The sequence below is a fragment of the Cucurbita pepo genome, chromosome 14, assembly GCF_057944985.1.
Source record: "Cucurbita pepo subsp. pepo isolate OVF chromosome 14, ASM5794498v1, whole genome shotgun sequence".
Taxonomy (NCBI): domain Eukaryota; kingdom Viridiplantae; phylum Streptophyta; class Magnoliopsida; order Cucurbitales; family Cucurbitaceae; genus Cucurbita; species Cucurbita pepo.
The window spans coordinates 4,297,782-4,315,782 of record NC_141811.1 but is presented as its reverse complement, the minus strand read 5'-3'; the positions used below and the strand labels follow the sequence as shown (position 1 = coordinate 4,315,782).

Sequence of the window (18,001 nt, the reverse complement as noted above, 5' to 3'; positions counted from 1 at the left end):
GCATTTGACCACGTGAGGGCCTAGACAAGTGCCATGATGCGACCAAGGAGGATGATGCCTCATCTAACACACCACACATAGTGGATATTGAAGACAAGTCGAGACATAAGCAAGATAGAAACATCAAATAGACAAGAGTAGCAAAGATAGGCTTGTTAAAGGGTCGGGTATGGTCTCGGACCTTAATCTCGAAAGTTGAGGTTTGAAAGGAATTTGAGCATGCGGTTCTAGAGCTAAGTCCGTTCATATGAAAGATGAACACTCGCCAAATTTGGTGTCAATCAAGCGTCAAACGGACACTTCATGACACCGTATGAACATTCGCCAAAATCACGTTTATGCGTGAAGTATTAAAAACGACTCAAAATGTACTATAGGGAAGGCATGATGTCAACTCTCCATCACCCTTGGGCCCTGTGGCCTAAGTGGGATACCATGTGGCAGATGCGTGTGTCACAATGGAGGCGCGCATGTCAAGACGAGTGTCCCAAACAACTTTCTTTGAAATTGATTTTTCATGGACACTACCTGGCGACTCAGATGTGTGTCGGTATTGCGCCCCAGCCTGCATGTCGAAGGTTGATATATGCACCCTATCATCCAGAGTGGTATCCGTAAATGACATGGCATAGCATGGGAGGGCCAACGCCTCAATAGAATTCGAATAGATGAATGTTGAGATGTCCCAATGAGTGGATCCATTCTCAATGACATGGCTAAGTGAGTTGTGATGGCCTACATCACCTCGAGACTCGGGATGGTGTCAAGACATATGGGCCCTGTCAATTGGGAACCAAGATGACAAGATGAGATGCAATGTTGCATTGAAAGACCTTGGCCTTGAGTAAAGGCAAGGTCAAGTCGAATGACTTGGCCTAGTGTAGAGGCAAGTAGACGATTGAACATGTACACGCAAGCAGCGTGTGATCGAACAATCTTGGATTGCGCACAAGCGATGTTCGGTTGGCGAAGACAAACCTCGCTTAAGGTACAATGAAGCCACAAATTCGAGACGAGAAATATATATGGGGATTGATTCTCTTTAAGACTGGTCGTGAGCGTGTCAAGATCACGACGCCACATGCTTAAAAAATGTGAAAAAGTAGAACCGTACGCTTGGCACATTGTGAGATCCCACGGATTGTGAGATCACCCATGAATTGAAAAAGGAAACGACACAAGAAGGCGAACCTAAACATGTACCTCCCGTAGCTATGTTTTGACAAAGCAGGCCCATGACTCCCTTGCCCAACCAACTGTAGGGGCGCATCAAGCAACTCGGCCACAAACCCATAGTGATGCCGAGAGGCGAGATGGTAGCGCACCTGCATGAACTAATATACACTCATAACTCTATATAACAAATACTCTTTGAAATAGCTTTTATAACACAAATCAAAACACATGCATGGCCTTTATTTCAAGAACTAAAAGCAGGGTCATGCCCTTTATTGGAGAGGAGGAACAGCAGATTTGTTCATTCAAGGCCATGTGCTTTCTTCATTTGAACCGCGCAGTCATAGACCTTCTTGGAGTCAGGCAAGGACTTGGAAACACTCTCCTTCTCCAAGCATCTCTTCGCCCAACCCATTATCTTGGGACACTCGGCCTCTATGCTCAACTTACCAAACGCCTCATAGCTATAAAACCAACTGTAGAATCCAATCAAAGCAATGTCTACAAACCCCAAACGCTCCCCTCCGAAGAAACCCTTCTCCCCTAGAACCTCTTCCAGCTGCTTCAGAACTCCAATCAGCTCCTTCATCCCTGCCTCCGCCTCTTCTCCCTTCCCGCCCCATACCTTCCTCCCCGCATCACAAAGCTGCAAGTTTCTCATTCATATGAGGCTTTTTGGAAAAATTAAAAGTAAAGTCACGAAAGTTTATGCTCAAAACAATATTCTATCATTGTGGAGAGTCGTAGTTCCTAATATGATATCAGAACCATGTCAATAGAATCCTAAAATGTCGAATAAAGTTACCTTCTTGTCGATGAAATCCACCCAGAATCTGGCCTGAGCCCTCTGATAAGGATCAGAGGGGAGGAGAGGAGCTTTGTCCTTCCAAACTTCATCGATGTAGTGAAGGATAATGGAAGATTCACAAATGGGTCTTCCATTATGGACAAGAACAGGGATCTTCTTGTGAACAGGGTTCATCTGCAGAAGCAAAGGGCTCTTGTTCCTCAGATCTTGTTCCATGTATTCATACGCTACGCCCTTCTCGGCCAGGGCTATTCTAACTCGCATCCCGAACATGCTCGGCCAGAAATCCAGCAGTTTCACTTCGTCCGCCATTGTTGTCAAATGGGAAGAAACTTGAAATTGTTAATGAAGAAGAAAGAAGAGTTTTGAGTTTGGAACTAAGAATGGATCCATTTTATAAGGAACAAGGAAACATAGGACACATTGGAAACATTGGAAAAAGAGAGGCTAAAACACAAAAAGGAAAAACAAACAAGTGACAATCAAATTTCCATACCTTTATTAAAAAATAGACAAGGAAAAAGAAAGGGATCCACGGTTCTAAATTTCAGGTTAACGTTAAATATTTAATACTAAATTATAGTTTTATCATATATATATATCATACTTGACATTTTATTATAGGTAAAAAAACTAAATATTTACATTCTTATTATAGGTGTCTTTCCCTAAATTGTTCTTTCTATTTATTACTTTTTTATATCCTTGTAGTTTATTTGTTTATAAATAAGATAACTTTCACATCATTTAGGTGTGGTGGATTAGGTAAACATTCTCATGGTATCAGAGCTCTTTCAGTTTAGCAATCCTTATCCTTTATTTTCAATGGCTTCTGAATTCCTTACTCATCTTCTTCTCGACCACCCCTGCTGGCTTTGATGCCGCAGGGGCAGTCTCCATGGCTGCCACATGCGGAGCTGATTGATTATCCTTCGACTCCAACCTTTTGACCTCCAAATCACCCTTCGCCATACTATGTACATACAACCTCACATTTTCCAACACAATCGATTTTCCTCAACCAACAGTCTCTTTCATTTTCTTCCCAATCTTTCCTTCATCCTTAACATAAACCCTAACTTAAACCTATCGAACTTTTGCAGAGATTTACCCTTGGAATTTGGGCGCTGCACTGTCCTCTTCGCCAACCAAGTTGTCGCCTCCCTTCTCACCAAAATTCCTTCTTCGCCCACTATGGCGACTCTTCCGACTTCAACATTGTCTTTGTCCCTTGCTTTAGGTTTTTCCTTCTACTTCTTGGGTTAGATATATTCTTACCAGAGCCAAGGCAACATCGTCGCTGAGCGACGATCCCTCTTCATGGGTTAGACATTCTCGCCGAAGCCAAGGCAGCATCGCCGCTAAGCAGCGATCCCTCTACAATTTTTGATGGACAAGAAAGTGTTTCTCTACGCCTCCTCCAAACCAGGTTGTTGACATCTTCACGAAAAGTGTTTCTCGACCTCTCTTTGAATTTTCAGATTCAAGCTTTACGTTCATTCAAATCTGACGCTCAACTTGCGAGGAGGAAGGTGATTTAGTACTAAATTATAGTTTCCCATATATATCATATCTGATATTTTATTATACGCAAATATCTAGATATTTGCCTTCTTAGCATAGGTGTCTTTCTCTATATTGTTCTTTCTATTTATTACTGTTTCCATTTTCTTGTAATTTATTTGATTATAAATCAAATAACTTTCACACAAGTGGAATATGCAAACATTCTTAGTTAAGTTAACAAAAATACAAAAAAAAAAAAAAAATAACGTTATTAATTCTATGATTGTTGAAAAAAATGAATGATGTTTGAGGTAGAAATCTCTAATTGAAAAAGAAATAAAAGTAATAGTTGAAAAACGTAATAAACAAAATCAAATTTGGGTATCCCATAATTGTCAAACAAAATGAGAATATGCCATTTGTAAAAAAAGAAATTTCAAAAAGTAAACTACAAAAAGTAAAAACAAATTTTTAAAAACTAAGTCAAATAGTTACCAAATTTGCCCTACCTTATTTAAATTTTAAAATTTAGCTCGAAAAACCATTAATTCTAAATAGTGCTTATATAAATTAAACTAAAAAAAACATCTCTTACACTTTAAATAATTTCGAACAAAAATAAATACTTTAAATAATTTCTAACCCAAATAGAAAAATTCAGATGAATACTTTAAAATAATTTCGAACAAAAATAAATACTTTAAATGATTTCTAACCCAAATAGAAAATTCAGATGAATACTTTAAATAATTTCTAATAAAGATAAAAATTCAGATGATTTCTAACCAAAATTAAAATTATAACTATAGTAAAGAAATTATCACATTTTTCAAAAATCAAATAGGTATAAAATATTCAAAAGTACTTCGAATTTTCAAGGCTAAGACTTGTCTCTTGTCTCTCTCACATAGCAAGTAGTTTTGCATCCTTAAAGGCTAAGACTTGTCTCTCACATGGCATATATATGGCAAACCTAACCTCTTCCTCTCTCACACACACACATGCAAGACAAGCCCATTTCCCTATGACATGCAAAACTACACCTCATTCAAATCATCTATCCTAACATAATGGTTCTCTAACCTACTACCATATTAGACTAAGCAACCAATCAAGAATCAAGAGCCTACTCCATTAGAAGACTTACCATTTAGATTGTTAATACCCGATGGGTGAGGCCACTAGCCAAGGTCCTCAATCAGGCAACTCCCATCTATTTTCAAACTATCCATCTTCTATCAATTAACTAACAAGTAATTGTGAACTAGACTTGACCACATACATATCTACTACTACACATGATTATCAGCCCCTTTCCTTAGCCATGCTTCTCTTCAAGGGCGTGTGTATTCATGTTGCTTATGTATAAAAGTAAATAAATAAAAATCCCGTACCATTTTACGTATCTTAGTCCATTCCTTAGAGTGAGCAGCTTCCAGATCAGTCAATAATGAATCCCCGTCTGCATAAAATAGAACAAATTTTAAGACGTAAGAGAATCATTTTCAATTTCATAATATGAAATAGAAGACGGTTCCTTAACAAATGATATTTGTCTCGAGATTTTCTATAAAAAAAGTTTCAAACAAGGAACAACACATAGATACCCACAAGTCACAAGTCAGATAAGCAGGCAGCAGCTGCAACCTCTTGCACTTCTAGGTAGCTGAATTAGGCGATAGATTCCTACGAAGTTAGAAACCCACAAATACCGATATATATATATATATATATATAAAAGTGCATAGAATGATATATCACAACTCAGTAAATGAAATCACCCTCAAAATGAATATATTCAACTAACATTAAAAAAGTGGCAATGGACACTTGAACTGTGGTCAAATTAGAGATAGAGCAGAGTTAGAGCTGTGGTCAAATTAGAGATAGAGCAGAGTTAGAGCCGAGTGATCTAACTCATCTTAAATTAGAAGTGAGATTATCATAAATAATTTTTGAGAAAAGAACACGTCTCAAAATCCTTATATCGATTAACATAAGATTGTCTTCGATGCCCGCCTTCTACTTTCCTAAAACAATCAACGACATTCTCCCATTATCATGTTTCAAGTTGTAATAATGTTCCAAACAAGTTTAACAAAAGAAACAGCATTTGAAAACAGAACAGCTCCATCCGGAATGACTTCCAGCTACTACAAAAAAAAAGTGACTGAAAGTTAGTTTTCGCAAAATAATATCGATCAGCCACAAAACTCTGAATTGTACATACTGCAAAGTAAGAAGTAAAACTGAAAAGCATTAAAGAAACCAAAAGAGATACATGACAGTGAACTAGACCAAATACGACCAAACCCTTTGAAAGCAGTGTCGCCTGTAATATTTCAACTGTAGGCTGCAATAAGAGCCTACCATATCATTTTATCGCAGAGTCAGGTACAAGATCAAACTTGCTTGGTAAAAATGCAAACTCAATGAACAGAACTCGAATATTAGTCCTGGTTGAATCTTCTTGAAAGAGGTCGGTCAACTTGACTGTGTTTTCTTGATTATCACATTCCTTTCTTAGAACTAATTTATTTGTGGGATTGTACGCACGTGCATGAACTGTATGTAGAGAACTAATATACACTCGGGCCTCATAAGTCTATAACAAATACTTTCAAATAGCTTTAACACAAATCAGAACACATGCATGTAGTAACCTAATACAGTACAGGAAATCGGAAAAGGTAAGAGTTTTATTTAGAACTAAAAGCGGGGCCATGCCCTTTATCGGAGAGGAGGAACAGCAGATTGTTCATTCAAGGCCAAGTGCTTTCTTCATTTGAACCGCAAAGTCATAGACCTTCTTGGAGTCAGGCAAGGACTTGGAAACACTCTCCTTCTCCAAGCATCTCTTCGCCCAACCCATTATCTTGGGACACTCAGCCTCGATGCTCAACTTACCAAACGCCTCATAGCTATAAAACCAACTATGGAATCCAATCAAAGCAATGTCTACAAACCCCAAACGCTCCCCTCCGAAGAAACCCTTCTCCCCAAGAACCTCTTCCAGCTGCTTCAGAACTCCAATCAGCTCCTTCTTCCCTGCCTCCACCTCTTCTCCCTTCCCGGCCCATACCTTCCTCCCAGCATCATAAAGCTGCAGGTTTTTCATTACAGTTTTTTCGTTCATATGAGGCTTCTCGAAAAAAATTAAAAGTAAAGTCATGAAAACTTATGCTTAAAGTCGACACTATCATATCATTTTGTAGAGTCGTAGTTTTAATATAATATCAGAACCATATGTCAAACAAAAAAGTTGATAACTTCGAAAATATAGTCAAAAGTGACTCAAATGTTGAATAAAGGAGGTAGTTTACTCGAAGATTCTAGAGAAAAGAGTTAAATCTCGACTAAAGAGAGACATGTCAAAAGTGACTTAAATATCGAATAAAGGAAATACTTTATTCGAAGGCTCTAGAGAAAAGAGTTATAGCCTCGACTAAAAAGAGACGGTCCGAAAGCTCACAGGCCTTCAAAAAAAAAAAAAAGCACTGTAATTTGTTCTGAGGGAGGGAAAGATTATTGGGTGAGATGACTTCTGAGAAACCAAAAGGAAACACAGGAATACATCTCCATCACGCTTTTTGGACAAACTAAAAGCAAGATGACTAAAACTTGTACTTGGATAATATCATAAAAAGGGGAGGGCGAAAAGAAATAAAGTTACCTTCTTGTCGATGAAATCCACCCAGAATCTGGCCTGAGCCCTCTGATAAGGATCAGACGGCAGGAGAGGAGCTTTGTCCTTCCAAACTTCATCGATGTACTGAACGATAATGGAAGATTCACAAATGGGTCTTCCATTATGGACAAGAACAGGGATCTTCTTGTAAACTGGGTTCATCTGCAACAGCAAAGGGCTCTTGTTCCTCAGATCTTGTTCCATGTATTCATACGCTACGCCCTTCTCGGCCAGGGCTATTCTAACTCGCATCCCGAACATACTCGGCCAGAAATCCAGCAGTTTCACTTCGTCCGCCATTGTTGTCAAATGGGATGAAACTTGAAATTGTTAATGAAAGAAGAAAGAAGAGTTTTTGAGTTTGGGACTAAGAATGGATCCATTTTATAGGAAGAAGGAAGCAAAAAGAAAGATCTCGAGGTTTCAAATTTCAATACTTCTATTAAAAAAATAAACAATGAAAAAAGAAAGACCTCGAGGGTTCTAAATTTAAATACTTTCATTAAAGAGGTTAAATTAACAAAAATACAAAAGATCAGTTTAAATACTAGATTAGAAGAAAAAAAAAAACCTAATTAATTTTATGATTGTTGAATAAAATGAATGATGTTTGAGGTATAAATCTTTGTATGAAAAGAAATAAAAGTAATAATTGAAAAACGTAATAAACAAAATCAAATTTGGGAATCCCATAATTGTCAAACAAAATGAGAATATGCCATTTGTAAAAGAAGAAAATGCGTATAATACCTATTTTTCAAAGGGGTTGGCTTGACTCGAAAAGATTTTTCATGGAAAGGAAAAACAATAAATAATATGACGTCATTGCTGGCGTGAAATGGATACAGAGAGAAAAGTAGAACCTTCAAGAGGGGAAAGAAAGTAGTCATTGCTGACGTAACAACGTCATTAGTGACGTCAAACTAAATAAAGGGCTAATTTGGAGATATACTAATTTATATAAAATAACTTTGCAGTCTGTTTTGATTTGCAGACTTTTGTTAATATTGAAAGCGGCTTTTATAATCAATTTTCTTTTTAAAAAATAAATGAATAAAGAAAAAAGGCTTACCATTCAAGAAAATTAAAATTATTATGAGGTCTGCAGTGAGGGAATCATAATGAATTGTGTTCACATGACCTACATTATTTAAATTCCAAAGTTTAGCTTGAAAAACCAATAGTTCTAAATAGTACCTATATAAACTTTAAAAAAAAAAAAAAAACATTCATCGAAAAAGCACAAATCAAAAAAGCACAAAGTTCTTAAAAATTCAAATGATTTCTTACAAAGATGAAAACTATGGTAAAGAAATTATCACAATTTTTCAAAAATGAAATAGTTATTAAATAATTCAAAAGTACATTGAATCCTCCAATGCTAAGACTTGTCTCTTGTCTCTCTCACATGGCAAGTAGTTTTGCATCCTTCAAGGCTAAGACGTGTCTCTCACATGGCATATATATGGCAAACCTAACCTCTTTCTCTCTCGCTCACACACACATGCAAGACAAGTCCATTTCCCAGTGACATGCAAAACTACACCTCATTCAAATCATCTATCCTAACATAATGGTTCTCTAACCTACTACCATATTAGACTAAGCAACCAATCAAGAATCAAGAGCCTACTCCATTAGAAGACTTGCCATTTAGATTATTAATACCCGATAGGTGAGGCCACTAGCCAAGGTCTTCAATCAGTCAACTCCCATCTATTTTCAAACTATCCATCTTCTATCAATTAAATAACAAGTAATTGTGAACTAGACTTGACCACCTACATATCTACTACTACACATGACTATCAGCCCCTTTCCTTAGCCATGCTTCTCTTCAAGGGCTTGTGTATTCATTTATGTTTCTTTTAATGGAATGTTGTTTATGTATAAAAGTAAATAAATAAAGGTCCCGTACCATTTTATATTCGTATCTTAGTCCATTCTTTAGAGTGGGTAGCTTCCAGATCAGTCAATAATGAATCCCCATCTGCATAAAAAAGAACAAATTTTAAGAAATGACACCTTCACTCACTTGATGCTTTATTTGGTACACAAGGACGTAAAAGAATCAATTTCAATTTCATAATATAAAATAGAAGACGGTTTCTTAACAAATGATATTTGTCTCGAGATTTTCTATAAAAAAAAATTTCAAACCAGGAATGGCACATAGATACCCACAAGTTAGATAAGCAGGCAGCAACTGCAACCTCCTGCACTTCTGGGTGCAACCTCCTGCACTTCTGGGTAGCTGGATTAGGCGACAGATTCCTACGAAGTCAGATACCCACAAGTACAGATGTGTGTATATATATATATATATATATATATATATATATATATATATATATATATATATATGTGTGTGTGGTGCATAGAATGAAATAATACAACTCAATAAATGGAATCACACTCAAAATGAGTATATTCAACAACAGTAAAGAGTGGTAATGGACACGTCAAATTAGAGATAGAGCAAAGTGATCTACCTCATCTTAAATTAGAAATTAGAAGTGAGATTATTATAAATAATTTTTGAGAAAAGAACACGTCTCAAAATCCTTATATCGATTAACATAACACTGTCTTCGATGCACATCATCGACTGAGTCAAGCTGCCCGCCTTCTACTTTCCTAAAACAATCAACGACATTCTCCCATTATCATGTTTTCAAGTTGTAATAATAATCCAAACAAGTTTAAGGAAAGAAACAGCATTTGAAAACAGAACGGCTCCATCCGGAATGACTTCCAGATACTACAAAAAAATAACTGAAAGTTAGTTTTTTGCAAAATAATATCAATCAGCCACAAAACTCTGAATTGTACATAGTGCAAAGTAAGTAAAACTGAAAAGCATTAAAGAAACCAAAAGAGATACATGAGAGTGAACTAGATCAAATACGATCGAACCCTTTGAAAGCAGTGTCGCCTGAAATATTTCCAACTGTAGGCTGCAATAAGAGCCTACCATATCATTTTATCGCAGAGTCAGGTACAAGATCAAATGTACGTTGTAATAGATAGCTCAAAAGCAAACACTTGCTTGGTAAAAATGCAAACTCAATGAAAGCATAGATATGTTTCGCTCCCGCAGTTTTCCTGTATTCCTTGAAAGAAAATTCGTAATGCATCCACGACATAATGACTGAAAGCCAAAAATCCTACCAAAAAGGATATTATACAAATCGAATAGAATTCCTGAACTTTCTTCTCGGCGATGACTGCCGCCAGTTGTGCAGCTTCGAGAAATAAAGAAATTTCAAGCGTGCGCATAAGCGATCCCAACTTTTCAAAAGAAATGGAAATCCACTGCAGCGGATTGAGAATGATGAAGGACAAATTCCCGAAGACGCCAATGCTTGCTTGAACAAAGCATTAGACATATTCTTCATATATCACCATCAAGACATTCCATTCCCATCAAAACAGAATGAATTTTGTTCTAAAGATTGTGACGCCATCTCAAGAACCAGGATAAGGTTTCTTCTCAGCACAGCTACCGCATAAAAAGAGGAGACCCACCGAGGTTACTTTTCATGGCTAAACAGTTTAAGTTTTTTGATAAGGTCCTCTTTTAGAGGTTCTGGTATCCGTGAAATAAACTTCTTTCTGGCATCCGCAATCAGCAATATCCTGCATTGCATGTGAGTCCACAAGTTACAATATATTAAGACGGGGAATGAAGGAAAACTCCATAGTGACTGCATGCATGCTTATGACTGGGGTAAACGCGAAAATAATAAAACCACTAAGAAAATTGATTTGAAGTTCTAACTATTGTATTGTACCCAAAATACCAAGTCAAGTAGAGGAGAGGAGGGGCGTAAGCCTGAAAATAATGCTAAAAATAAAATGTGTATGCCCCAACCAAGCAATGATGGTGATTATTTATTAGATAGTTCAAGCAAAGCAAGTATTTACGTCAAATATTTTAACATCCTATACCCAACCAGCCAACCCTAAATCAACTAATAAAAGCAATAAAAAAGAAATCTACCAACCCAGGCAAATGGAATTAAGAGACCTCAAAAGATGGAAAAAAGAAAGCACGATTCAATCTTCTGGAGATACTCCAACTACAAAGTCATAATTCTCCGTTAGAAAAAGGAACGGAAAATGGGAATGCACCACATGGGCATCCAGATACAGAGAACCTTAGCATCAGCACTTGAAACAAGAATTGTTTACCAGCATTGTGACATCGTTAATGAACGGCATAGTTGAAATAAGAAAAAATTCACAATATATCTTTTCTTTTGGTGACAATAAAAATTGAACATACATTTATAGACTATATCTATAGGACTGCAATCCAAAAAATATTCAGCTCAATTATAGAAAAAGGAAGTTAACTGCAAGGTAAACAATTTAAAACTAAACGAAATTATGAATTAAAATTTTGGAATAAAATATATTCCCAGATGAAGACTGGAACATATTGCAATTAAAATATGAAAGCAAGTCCTAAACATATCACGTGTATAAAACAAAATAGTCAATAAAATAAGAACAGAACCCGAGCAACGAACTCATATTCAACAAAATACCAATACAAAATCTACATAGTTACACAACAAAGAAAGCAGCCATCCACTTAAATAAAAAGATGAATAAAATCTCAATTAACTGGAGTTTGATTATCACCAATGCATTAATGATAAACGAATGAGTTCGACCCACATACACTGGAAAAAGAGCCATGAACAGAGAAAAAAAACCTAATAACAGCATAACCAAAAAGCTACCGTTAACTTCAAATGTAAAACATTATTACAACTTCCTAGAAGCACAAACACGAACGTGAAATGACAGACTTGTGGCATGTTAAATTCTAAAATTATAGGATGTGGTAAGGCCTTATTTCTTAATAAATATTCCAATAATTCTCAAACTAAAAAAATCGTTTTAATTTACCATGCTTATGCATGTGATCCATTGTTCTCTATCAAACTACTCCAGATAGATCCAGACCACTGAATCACTTTTTCTAAATGATTTAACATCTTAATGAAAAGACAATTCAAAATCAATACTGGCTTATGCATTTCTATGTACCTCAAATGTTCACAAGTGTTTGATATGTGTTTAATTTGTTTAACCAGTGCCCAAATCTCTATTGGGATTAATGTGTCCAACACGCGTCTGACAAGTGTTAGACACTGACATGTTCCCCAAGTTGAAGTGATCGTGCTTGCTTCTTAGATTACTACATACACAGGTAGAGTTCTTCATGCCAATTACAATACAATTACAAATAAAAATAGTTCCCCTGTTTCTAAATTTACAAACACTGATACAGCTTATCAAGAAGGATTTCACAATCCAGGTTTGGGAAATTTACAACCTGTTAGGACACATCACAAGTTTCATAATAGAATAGGTCAGCCAAAACCAATGACGAGCTTTCTTCAGAAAAGGAATGTTGATTTCAAATAATAATTCATCAAGCAACCCAGTTGACTAGAATATGAAGTTGTTTGTACACTTAGAAAGTAATACGTACTTTAAGTCATTCCTACTTGGTGTCCTGCCAGTTTCTCGTAAACATAATCTCTTCCTTGTTCGCATGCAACTGAAGACCTCCTCTGACCAACCGCATGATCTTAAAACTGAGGAAGTTTCATTCTTGAGACTAAATATAGACACAAAAATGTATCAGAGACCAAAACAACTTGATAGAAGTAAAGCATAAAAGAAATAAACTACAGAGGGATATCAGTAGCCTTATAGTCAGATAATACAACTGGTAAGGGTGAGTTTGGCATACCTAATTTAAACACTTATTTCTAAGACAATCATTTTAAAACATGTTACATAAAATTGGTTTTAATTCGAATCCCGGTACGTTCTGTTACATTTCTTAAAAGTAATTTTAATCACAAGTTGTGTAGTTACAAATGTTTTATTACCATAAAGTGATTCTAGAGTGATGTCCAATCAATAACTTTTTATATAATCAACTTTAAGTGCTTCGGTAGAAAATTGTAAACTAATTTGATTATTTCAAAAATGATTTTTATTTATTATCCAACACTCTAGATTTAAGAAAAAAAAACACTTCTGGCACTCCAAATCACGTAGGAAGCCAATCCAAACACACAGTAAGAGTATTGCCAAACAAAAACAGAAAAAGAAAAGGCATGCAATAGTTAATACAGCTAAAAGGAAATGCACAAAAGAAAAAGTAATTGCACAAACTGTCATACAGAAAATAATACGTACCAACCCTGCATCACATGCATAACTTGTTTTAAGTGGTCTATAATAACAATTAAGTGAATCTAAACCTTAACAATTAAGACTAACAGCTTTGGCGACCTTATTGTGTGTGTAGGTCAACAAGAGAAATATAGTCAGAACAGAAGAAAATTTCCTTTCATCTTAATCTTCCAAAGATCATAAAATGAAACTACAATACTTCAGTGAATTCAACGGAGAAATATTGTCAAGGAAATTAACGTACTTTTGTTTAAGTTCTTCAACTCTTCCCTGAGATTGAGAATCCTGTTGAGACAAGATACATAAGTCTGATCTTCTTTTGGCCCTTTTGATCTCAGAGGGGCAGTTGAATGTATTATCAATTTCATCATGATCAGACCCTCTTCCTGCAGTGATCTTGATATTCATAGATTTACCATTACACTGGTCATGTTTATCTGCTTTCATTCCCATACTCTCACCATTTACATTACCATTCATTAACACAGATTTATGTTCCTTCTCAGGGACCTCACAATGAACTTCATGATTTTTCCTGATATTTCCATTCCCGAGAGAAGATATATGTCTTGCACCATTTTCCAGAGGCAACGAGTTTATATTCTCTTTCTCATTCTCCTTGATGGATTCATCCTTCTCAAGAACAATCTTTCCATTAATGGTGGAAGGAGCTTGCATGGAATTAGTATGTCCATTCATATACGACTTTCCTTGCGGACTGGAAGTTGGTTTATCTACCTTAAATGAACTTGAAAGTTCCTTCCGAGAAGATTGCTCAACATGGGATCTTGTCTGTGCCATTTTAGTTACAACAGAAGGTTTTGACATTTTGAATCCATCACTGCCATTACATTGATGAGATTTTACACCATTGGAAGCAAGATTTGTGCTAGTAGTTACTGGCCTTTGATTCGTACGAGAGAAAAAGAGAATATAAACCTTTTCTGACAAAACCTCCTGCAGAGTTGAAACTGTAACAAATGAGTCATTGCAGCAATACCATCTACCTGATGCATCCTGCTAAGAAAATACAGAAAAATTCGTGAGGATCAGATATTGTTATAAATTTAGTAGGCTTCAGATGCGTATCGCTGACAACAATTACCTTGATGTATGCATAATAATGTCCAGATTCTGCGGAGAAGCCTGAATGCACTACGGTACCAAAGAGCTTGTACTCTGGACGTGGATCCTGCAACATGATTTAAGAAATCAACTTCAATAAAATATCACAAAAGAGAATTATAAAAACCACCCCATAAAAGGACTAAATGGAAGTTACAGCCAATAGCATAAATGAAGCATGCAAAAGAGCTATGGACCAAAAAATTAAGGACATCACAGTAGAAGACATTTGTACAAAGAGGCTTATGGTGTACATTCCAATAAGAAGACGGTTGTACAAAGAAGCTAAGGCTAGATGAAGAAGGAATTCAGAATTTAACACTGAAAATTGCATTATGCAGCATTTAGTCTAGAACTCTAGCTGAAACCTACAATCAGCTAGAAGAAAAGACAATTGGTATTTGGTCCCTCCCAGATGTTAAAGAAAATCATTGCAAATCCTCCAAGTAACTTATAGAGAAATCCTACCTTTAATATACGGACAATCATCAATCATCATTCATCATTCATCATTCATCATTCATCATTCATCATTCATCATTCATCATTCATCATTCGGCGTGGATTTAGGTAGAAAGTCCCATAAAATTTTACAGTAAAATCGTACTCCAAATAAATTTTAGACGTTTATGTACTTCATAATATATATTTAGATCAACGGACATGTTTACGTGCATGGCTCAAATATACAAGCAATCTTAATAAATAAGCATTTCAGCAACGTCATTTTTTGTTAGACACGGACCTGACTTCCTTTGCACATGAAATTTGAAAGCTGCAAACTCTCGTCACACGCAATAGCCTTGTCAATCTTACCCCCAAATATGCCATCAAATCTCTGCCAAACCCATCCAAGAACAACGCCTTTACATGAAAGCAGCAACACTACGAACTTGAACAAACAACAGTGAATTGAACAGGGAAAAGAAACAATAAATCAAAGGTTAGGACAGAAAACCTTCAATTGGATGACAAGAATGTTAGGTGGTTGGAGTATTGACATCTGCTTCCTCGCCACCACCAACTTCTTACAGCTACAAAGCAAACACAGTCTCACCGAATCAGACCCGAGCAAAAGACAATTCCAAAACCAGAAGAGAAAGAAGATGGATGGATATATACAGGACAAAATAAAAGCTTACTTGTCACACTTGTACTTATTATTGCCATCTAAAACTTCCAGTTGAAAGAACTTGTGCAATGCCTCTTTAAGAGAACTACTATGCAAAACATCAAGACTAATATCCATTATCTCGTCAATCTTATTGGAGTCGTTTCCACAAGATAAACACTTCACCTGGCTCTGCAAGGCACCCCCGAAAATTTCCTTCACCACCGTGGAGCTTCCACTCGCACCTCCACCGTTGTAGTTGCCATTTCCATTTCGACGCAGCTTCTTCAAGCGGAGGCAGGTGTTGTGGCAAGCGTCGATGACATAACGAAGGAACTCGTGGGCGTCCTCCTGACGGCCCAAGCGAAAATGCTTGGCGAAGATCCTGAGACAGTTCTGGATCTTGAGAGGCGAATCTAAGGTGAGATCCAAACTCAAAGACCTCACTATCCGCCTCTCCAAAATGCAAAATGGACATTCGCGCTTTCGCTCGTTGTCGGAGGAAGCCGAATCACCTGAAACAGAAAAACGAAACGCAGGAACCACATACAGAGAGAGACATAAATTAGGGCTGAAAGCGGAATCAAATTGAAGCGAGAAAAACGAAGAATACTTACAGAGAGAGGAGTGTTGGTTCCGGAGGCAGAAATTGGCGAGGGGAGGGGTATAAGTGAGACACTGAAGAACGCTGTTGAGGTAGCAGGTATTGCCTAGGTTTTTAAGACCGAGTGGGGGGCCGTTCCGGCGCTTCTGACTCAGTAAACTCGGTTGCCAACTCATTTGCAATTGCAAGGCCATTAACGACCTTCTTCTTCCTGGCTAGGTTTGTGCAGAGCATTAGAGGCCGATGGTCCGGTACCTCTACTACCAGAGTGTCGCCGCCGGCAGCGCCACCAGCGAAATCGCATAGCTTATTCGTCTTCTTATTTTCGTTATTTTCCCTCCCTTTCTTCTAGCGCCTTCCCTCCCCCGCCCTCCAACTGAAAATAAAATAGGACAAATCGTTGAAACGGATGCGTCTTCTGAACCAAACGCGGCTTTTATATTTTTTCTTCTTTTTATCATTTCAATTCTAATTATTTTAGTGTTTATGTATTTTTTTTTTTTTTTTCTTTTTACCCGCCATGTTAAGCCCTACTATTAGTAGATATTGTCTGTTTTGACCCCTTAGGTAGATATTGTCTATTTTAACTACTTACCGACTAATAGATATTGTCACCCTTAGGTAGATATTGTCTATTTTAACTACTTACCGACTAATAGATATTGTCAGTTTTGGTCCGTTACACATCACCAGTCACGTACTAGCTTTGGCCTAGGTAGATATTGTCTATTTTAACTACTTACGGACTAATAGATATTATCAGTTTTGGTCCGTTACACATCACCAGTCACGGACTAACTTTGGCCCATTACGAACTACCGGATTTTGTTTGCTTTGGTCTGTTACGCAATCATTATTAACCTCTCGAGCTAGCAAATATTGTCTATTTTCGTCCGTTTTGTTCTCAATGTGGGATCTCACAAAATATATATATATATATATTAGAGACTTTCAGATAAACTTTACAATTTTGAAACTTTTCTTTTGTAACCTTCCTTTTACAATTTTGAAACTTTTCTTTTGTAACCTTCCTTTTAGATATGTATATACCGTTTCATTTTTATCATAAACTTTTAGTCGACTTTATGGTAAACGTTACGAAACTTTTCTTTTGTAACCTTCCTTATATATATATACCGTTTCATTTTTATCATAAACTTTTAGCCGACTTTATGGTAAACGTTACAATTTTGAAACTTTTCTTTTGTAAACTTCCCTATTTTGAAATTGATTCAAAATACTCATTTCGTTAGCTTCTTTGTTACATTGTGATGTGGCGGTAGTAAACAAATTTGAAGAATTTGTCACATTCAACATGGAGAAGAGCAGGATTAAATTGGAGATTATGGTAAAATATTGTTTTCCGCTCCTCACGATCAAACGATTTGGGCAGAAGAATAACGTTTTTGGAGAGGATAAATAGAAAACAAAAGGCAAGTGAAAGTAGTCATATCAAAGGATAAGTAAACACAAGACGATCTAACTAGTGTTTAACTTTGCACACGAAAGGACACCATGTACTCTCCACTCTTACCTAATCGTCACATCATATTTCCGTCTTCATTTGAACGAAGAAACTAATCTAAATGATTATTTTAAACAATTGCAAGAGCTCATGAACATGTTTAAAATGTTACGAGCACGGTTGGAACCTATCTAATTCATGGTATAACCGAAAAACTTCCATTTTGATCACATCTACAAGGCATTGTCACGTCACGTCACACAAAGATTCATAATGTCCTCTCCCTCACTATA

General features: G+C 36.5%; 3 protein-coding genes across 5 annotated transcripts; all 3 read right to left on the bottom strand.

Annotated features, from left to right (window-relative positions):
* Positions 1 to 1,356: 1,356 nt before the first annotated feature.
* Positions 1,357 to 5,031, bottom strand: LOC111809919 (putative glutathione S-transferase). Of its 2 annotated transcripts, XM_087117419.1 has the most exons (3): positions 4,885 to 5,031; positions 1,982 to 2,316; positions 1,357 to 1,822 (listed from the first exon to the last, which is right to left on the bottom strand). In XM_087117419.1, exons 2-3 carry the CDS (start codon positions 2,294 to 2,296, stop codon positions 1,478 to 1,480), a joined length of 660 nt encoding a protein of 219 aa, XP_086973545.1. In that variant the 5' UTR covers positions 2,297 to 2,316; positions 4,885 to 5,031; the 3' UTR covers positions 1,357 to 1,477. The 2 variants fall into 2 exon arrangements, with proteins under 2 accessions (XP_086973545.1, XP_023552159.2); XM_023696391.2 differs by lacking the exon at positions 4,885 to 5,031 and having other exon boundaries at positions 1,982 to 2,513.
* Positions 5,032 to 6,090: 1,059 nt separating this feature from the next.
* Positions 6,091 to 7,551, bottom strand: LOC111809916 (putative glutathione S-transferase parC). Its single transcript, XM_023696388.2, has 2 exons — positions 7,164 to 7,551; positions 6,091 to 6,593 (listed from the first exon to the last, which is right to left on the bottom strand). Exons 1-2 carry the CDS (start codon positions 7,476 to 7,478, stop codon positions 6,249 to 6,251), a joined length of 660 nt encoding a protein of 219 aa, XP_023552156.2. The 5' UTR covers positions 7,479 to 7,551; the 3' UTR covers positions 6,091 to 6,248.
* A 2,568-nt stretch (positions 7,552 to 10,119) lies between these two features.
* LOC111809915 (ubiquitin carboxyl-terminal hydrolase 25) lies at positions 10,120 to 16,661 on the bottom strand. 2 transcript variants are annotated; one of them, XM_023696386.2, is made up of 8 exons: positions 16,257 to 16,661; positions 15,671 to 16,154; positions 15,487 to 15,562; positions 15,274 to 15,420; positions 14,509 to 14,595; positions 13,648 to 14,420; positions 12,688 to 12,816; positions 10,120 to 10,817 (listed from the first exon to the last, which is right to left on the bottom strand). In XM_023696386.2, exons 1-8 carry the CDS (start codon positions 16,435 to 16,437, stop codon positions 10,712 to 10,714), a joined length of 1,983 nt encoding a protein of 660 aa, XP_023552154.2. In that variant the 5' UTR covers positions 16,438 to 16,661; the 3' UTR covers positions 10,120 to 10,711. The 2 variants fall into 2 exon arrangements, with proteins under 2 accessions (XP_023552154.2, XP_023552155.2); XM_023696387.2 differs by having other exon boundaries at positions 15,274 to 15,366; positions 16,257 to 16,660.
* Positions 16,662 to 18,001: the final 1,340 nt, after the last annotated feature.

Bases quoted from the DNA above. Each gene is read 5' to 3' on its own strand.
- LOC111809915 (XM_023696386.2), bottom strand. From the start codon at position 16,437: ATGGCCTTGCAATTGCAAATGAGTTGGCAACCGAGTTTACTGAGTCAG. The intron at 16,155-16,256 runs GTAAGTATTCTT...TTTCTGTTTCAG, and splicing joins GAACCAACACTCCTCTCTCT to GTGATTCGGCTTCCTCCGAC. The intron at 15,563-15,670 runs GTAAGCTTTTAT...TTTGCTTTGTAG, and splicing joins AATAAGTACAAGTGTGACAA to CTGTAAGAAGTTGGTGGTGG.
- LOC111809916 (XM_023696388.2), bottom strand. From the start codon at position 7,478: ATGGCGGACGAAGTGAAACTGCTGGATTTCTGGCCGAGTATGTTCGGG. The intron at 6,594-7,163 runs GTAACTTTATTT...AAAAACCTGCAG, and splicing joins TGGATTTCATCGACAAGAAG to CTTTATGATGCTGGGAGGAA.
- LOC111809919 (XM_087117419.1), bottom strand. From the start codon at position 2,296: ATGGCGGACGAAGTGAAACTGCTGGATTTCTGGCCGAGCATGTTCGGG. The intron at 1,823-1,981 runs GTAACTTTATTC...AGAAACTTGCAG, and splicing joins TGGATTTCATCGACAAGAAG to CTTTGTGATGCGGGGAGGAA.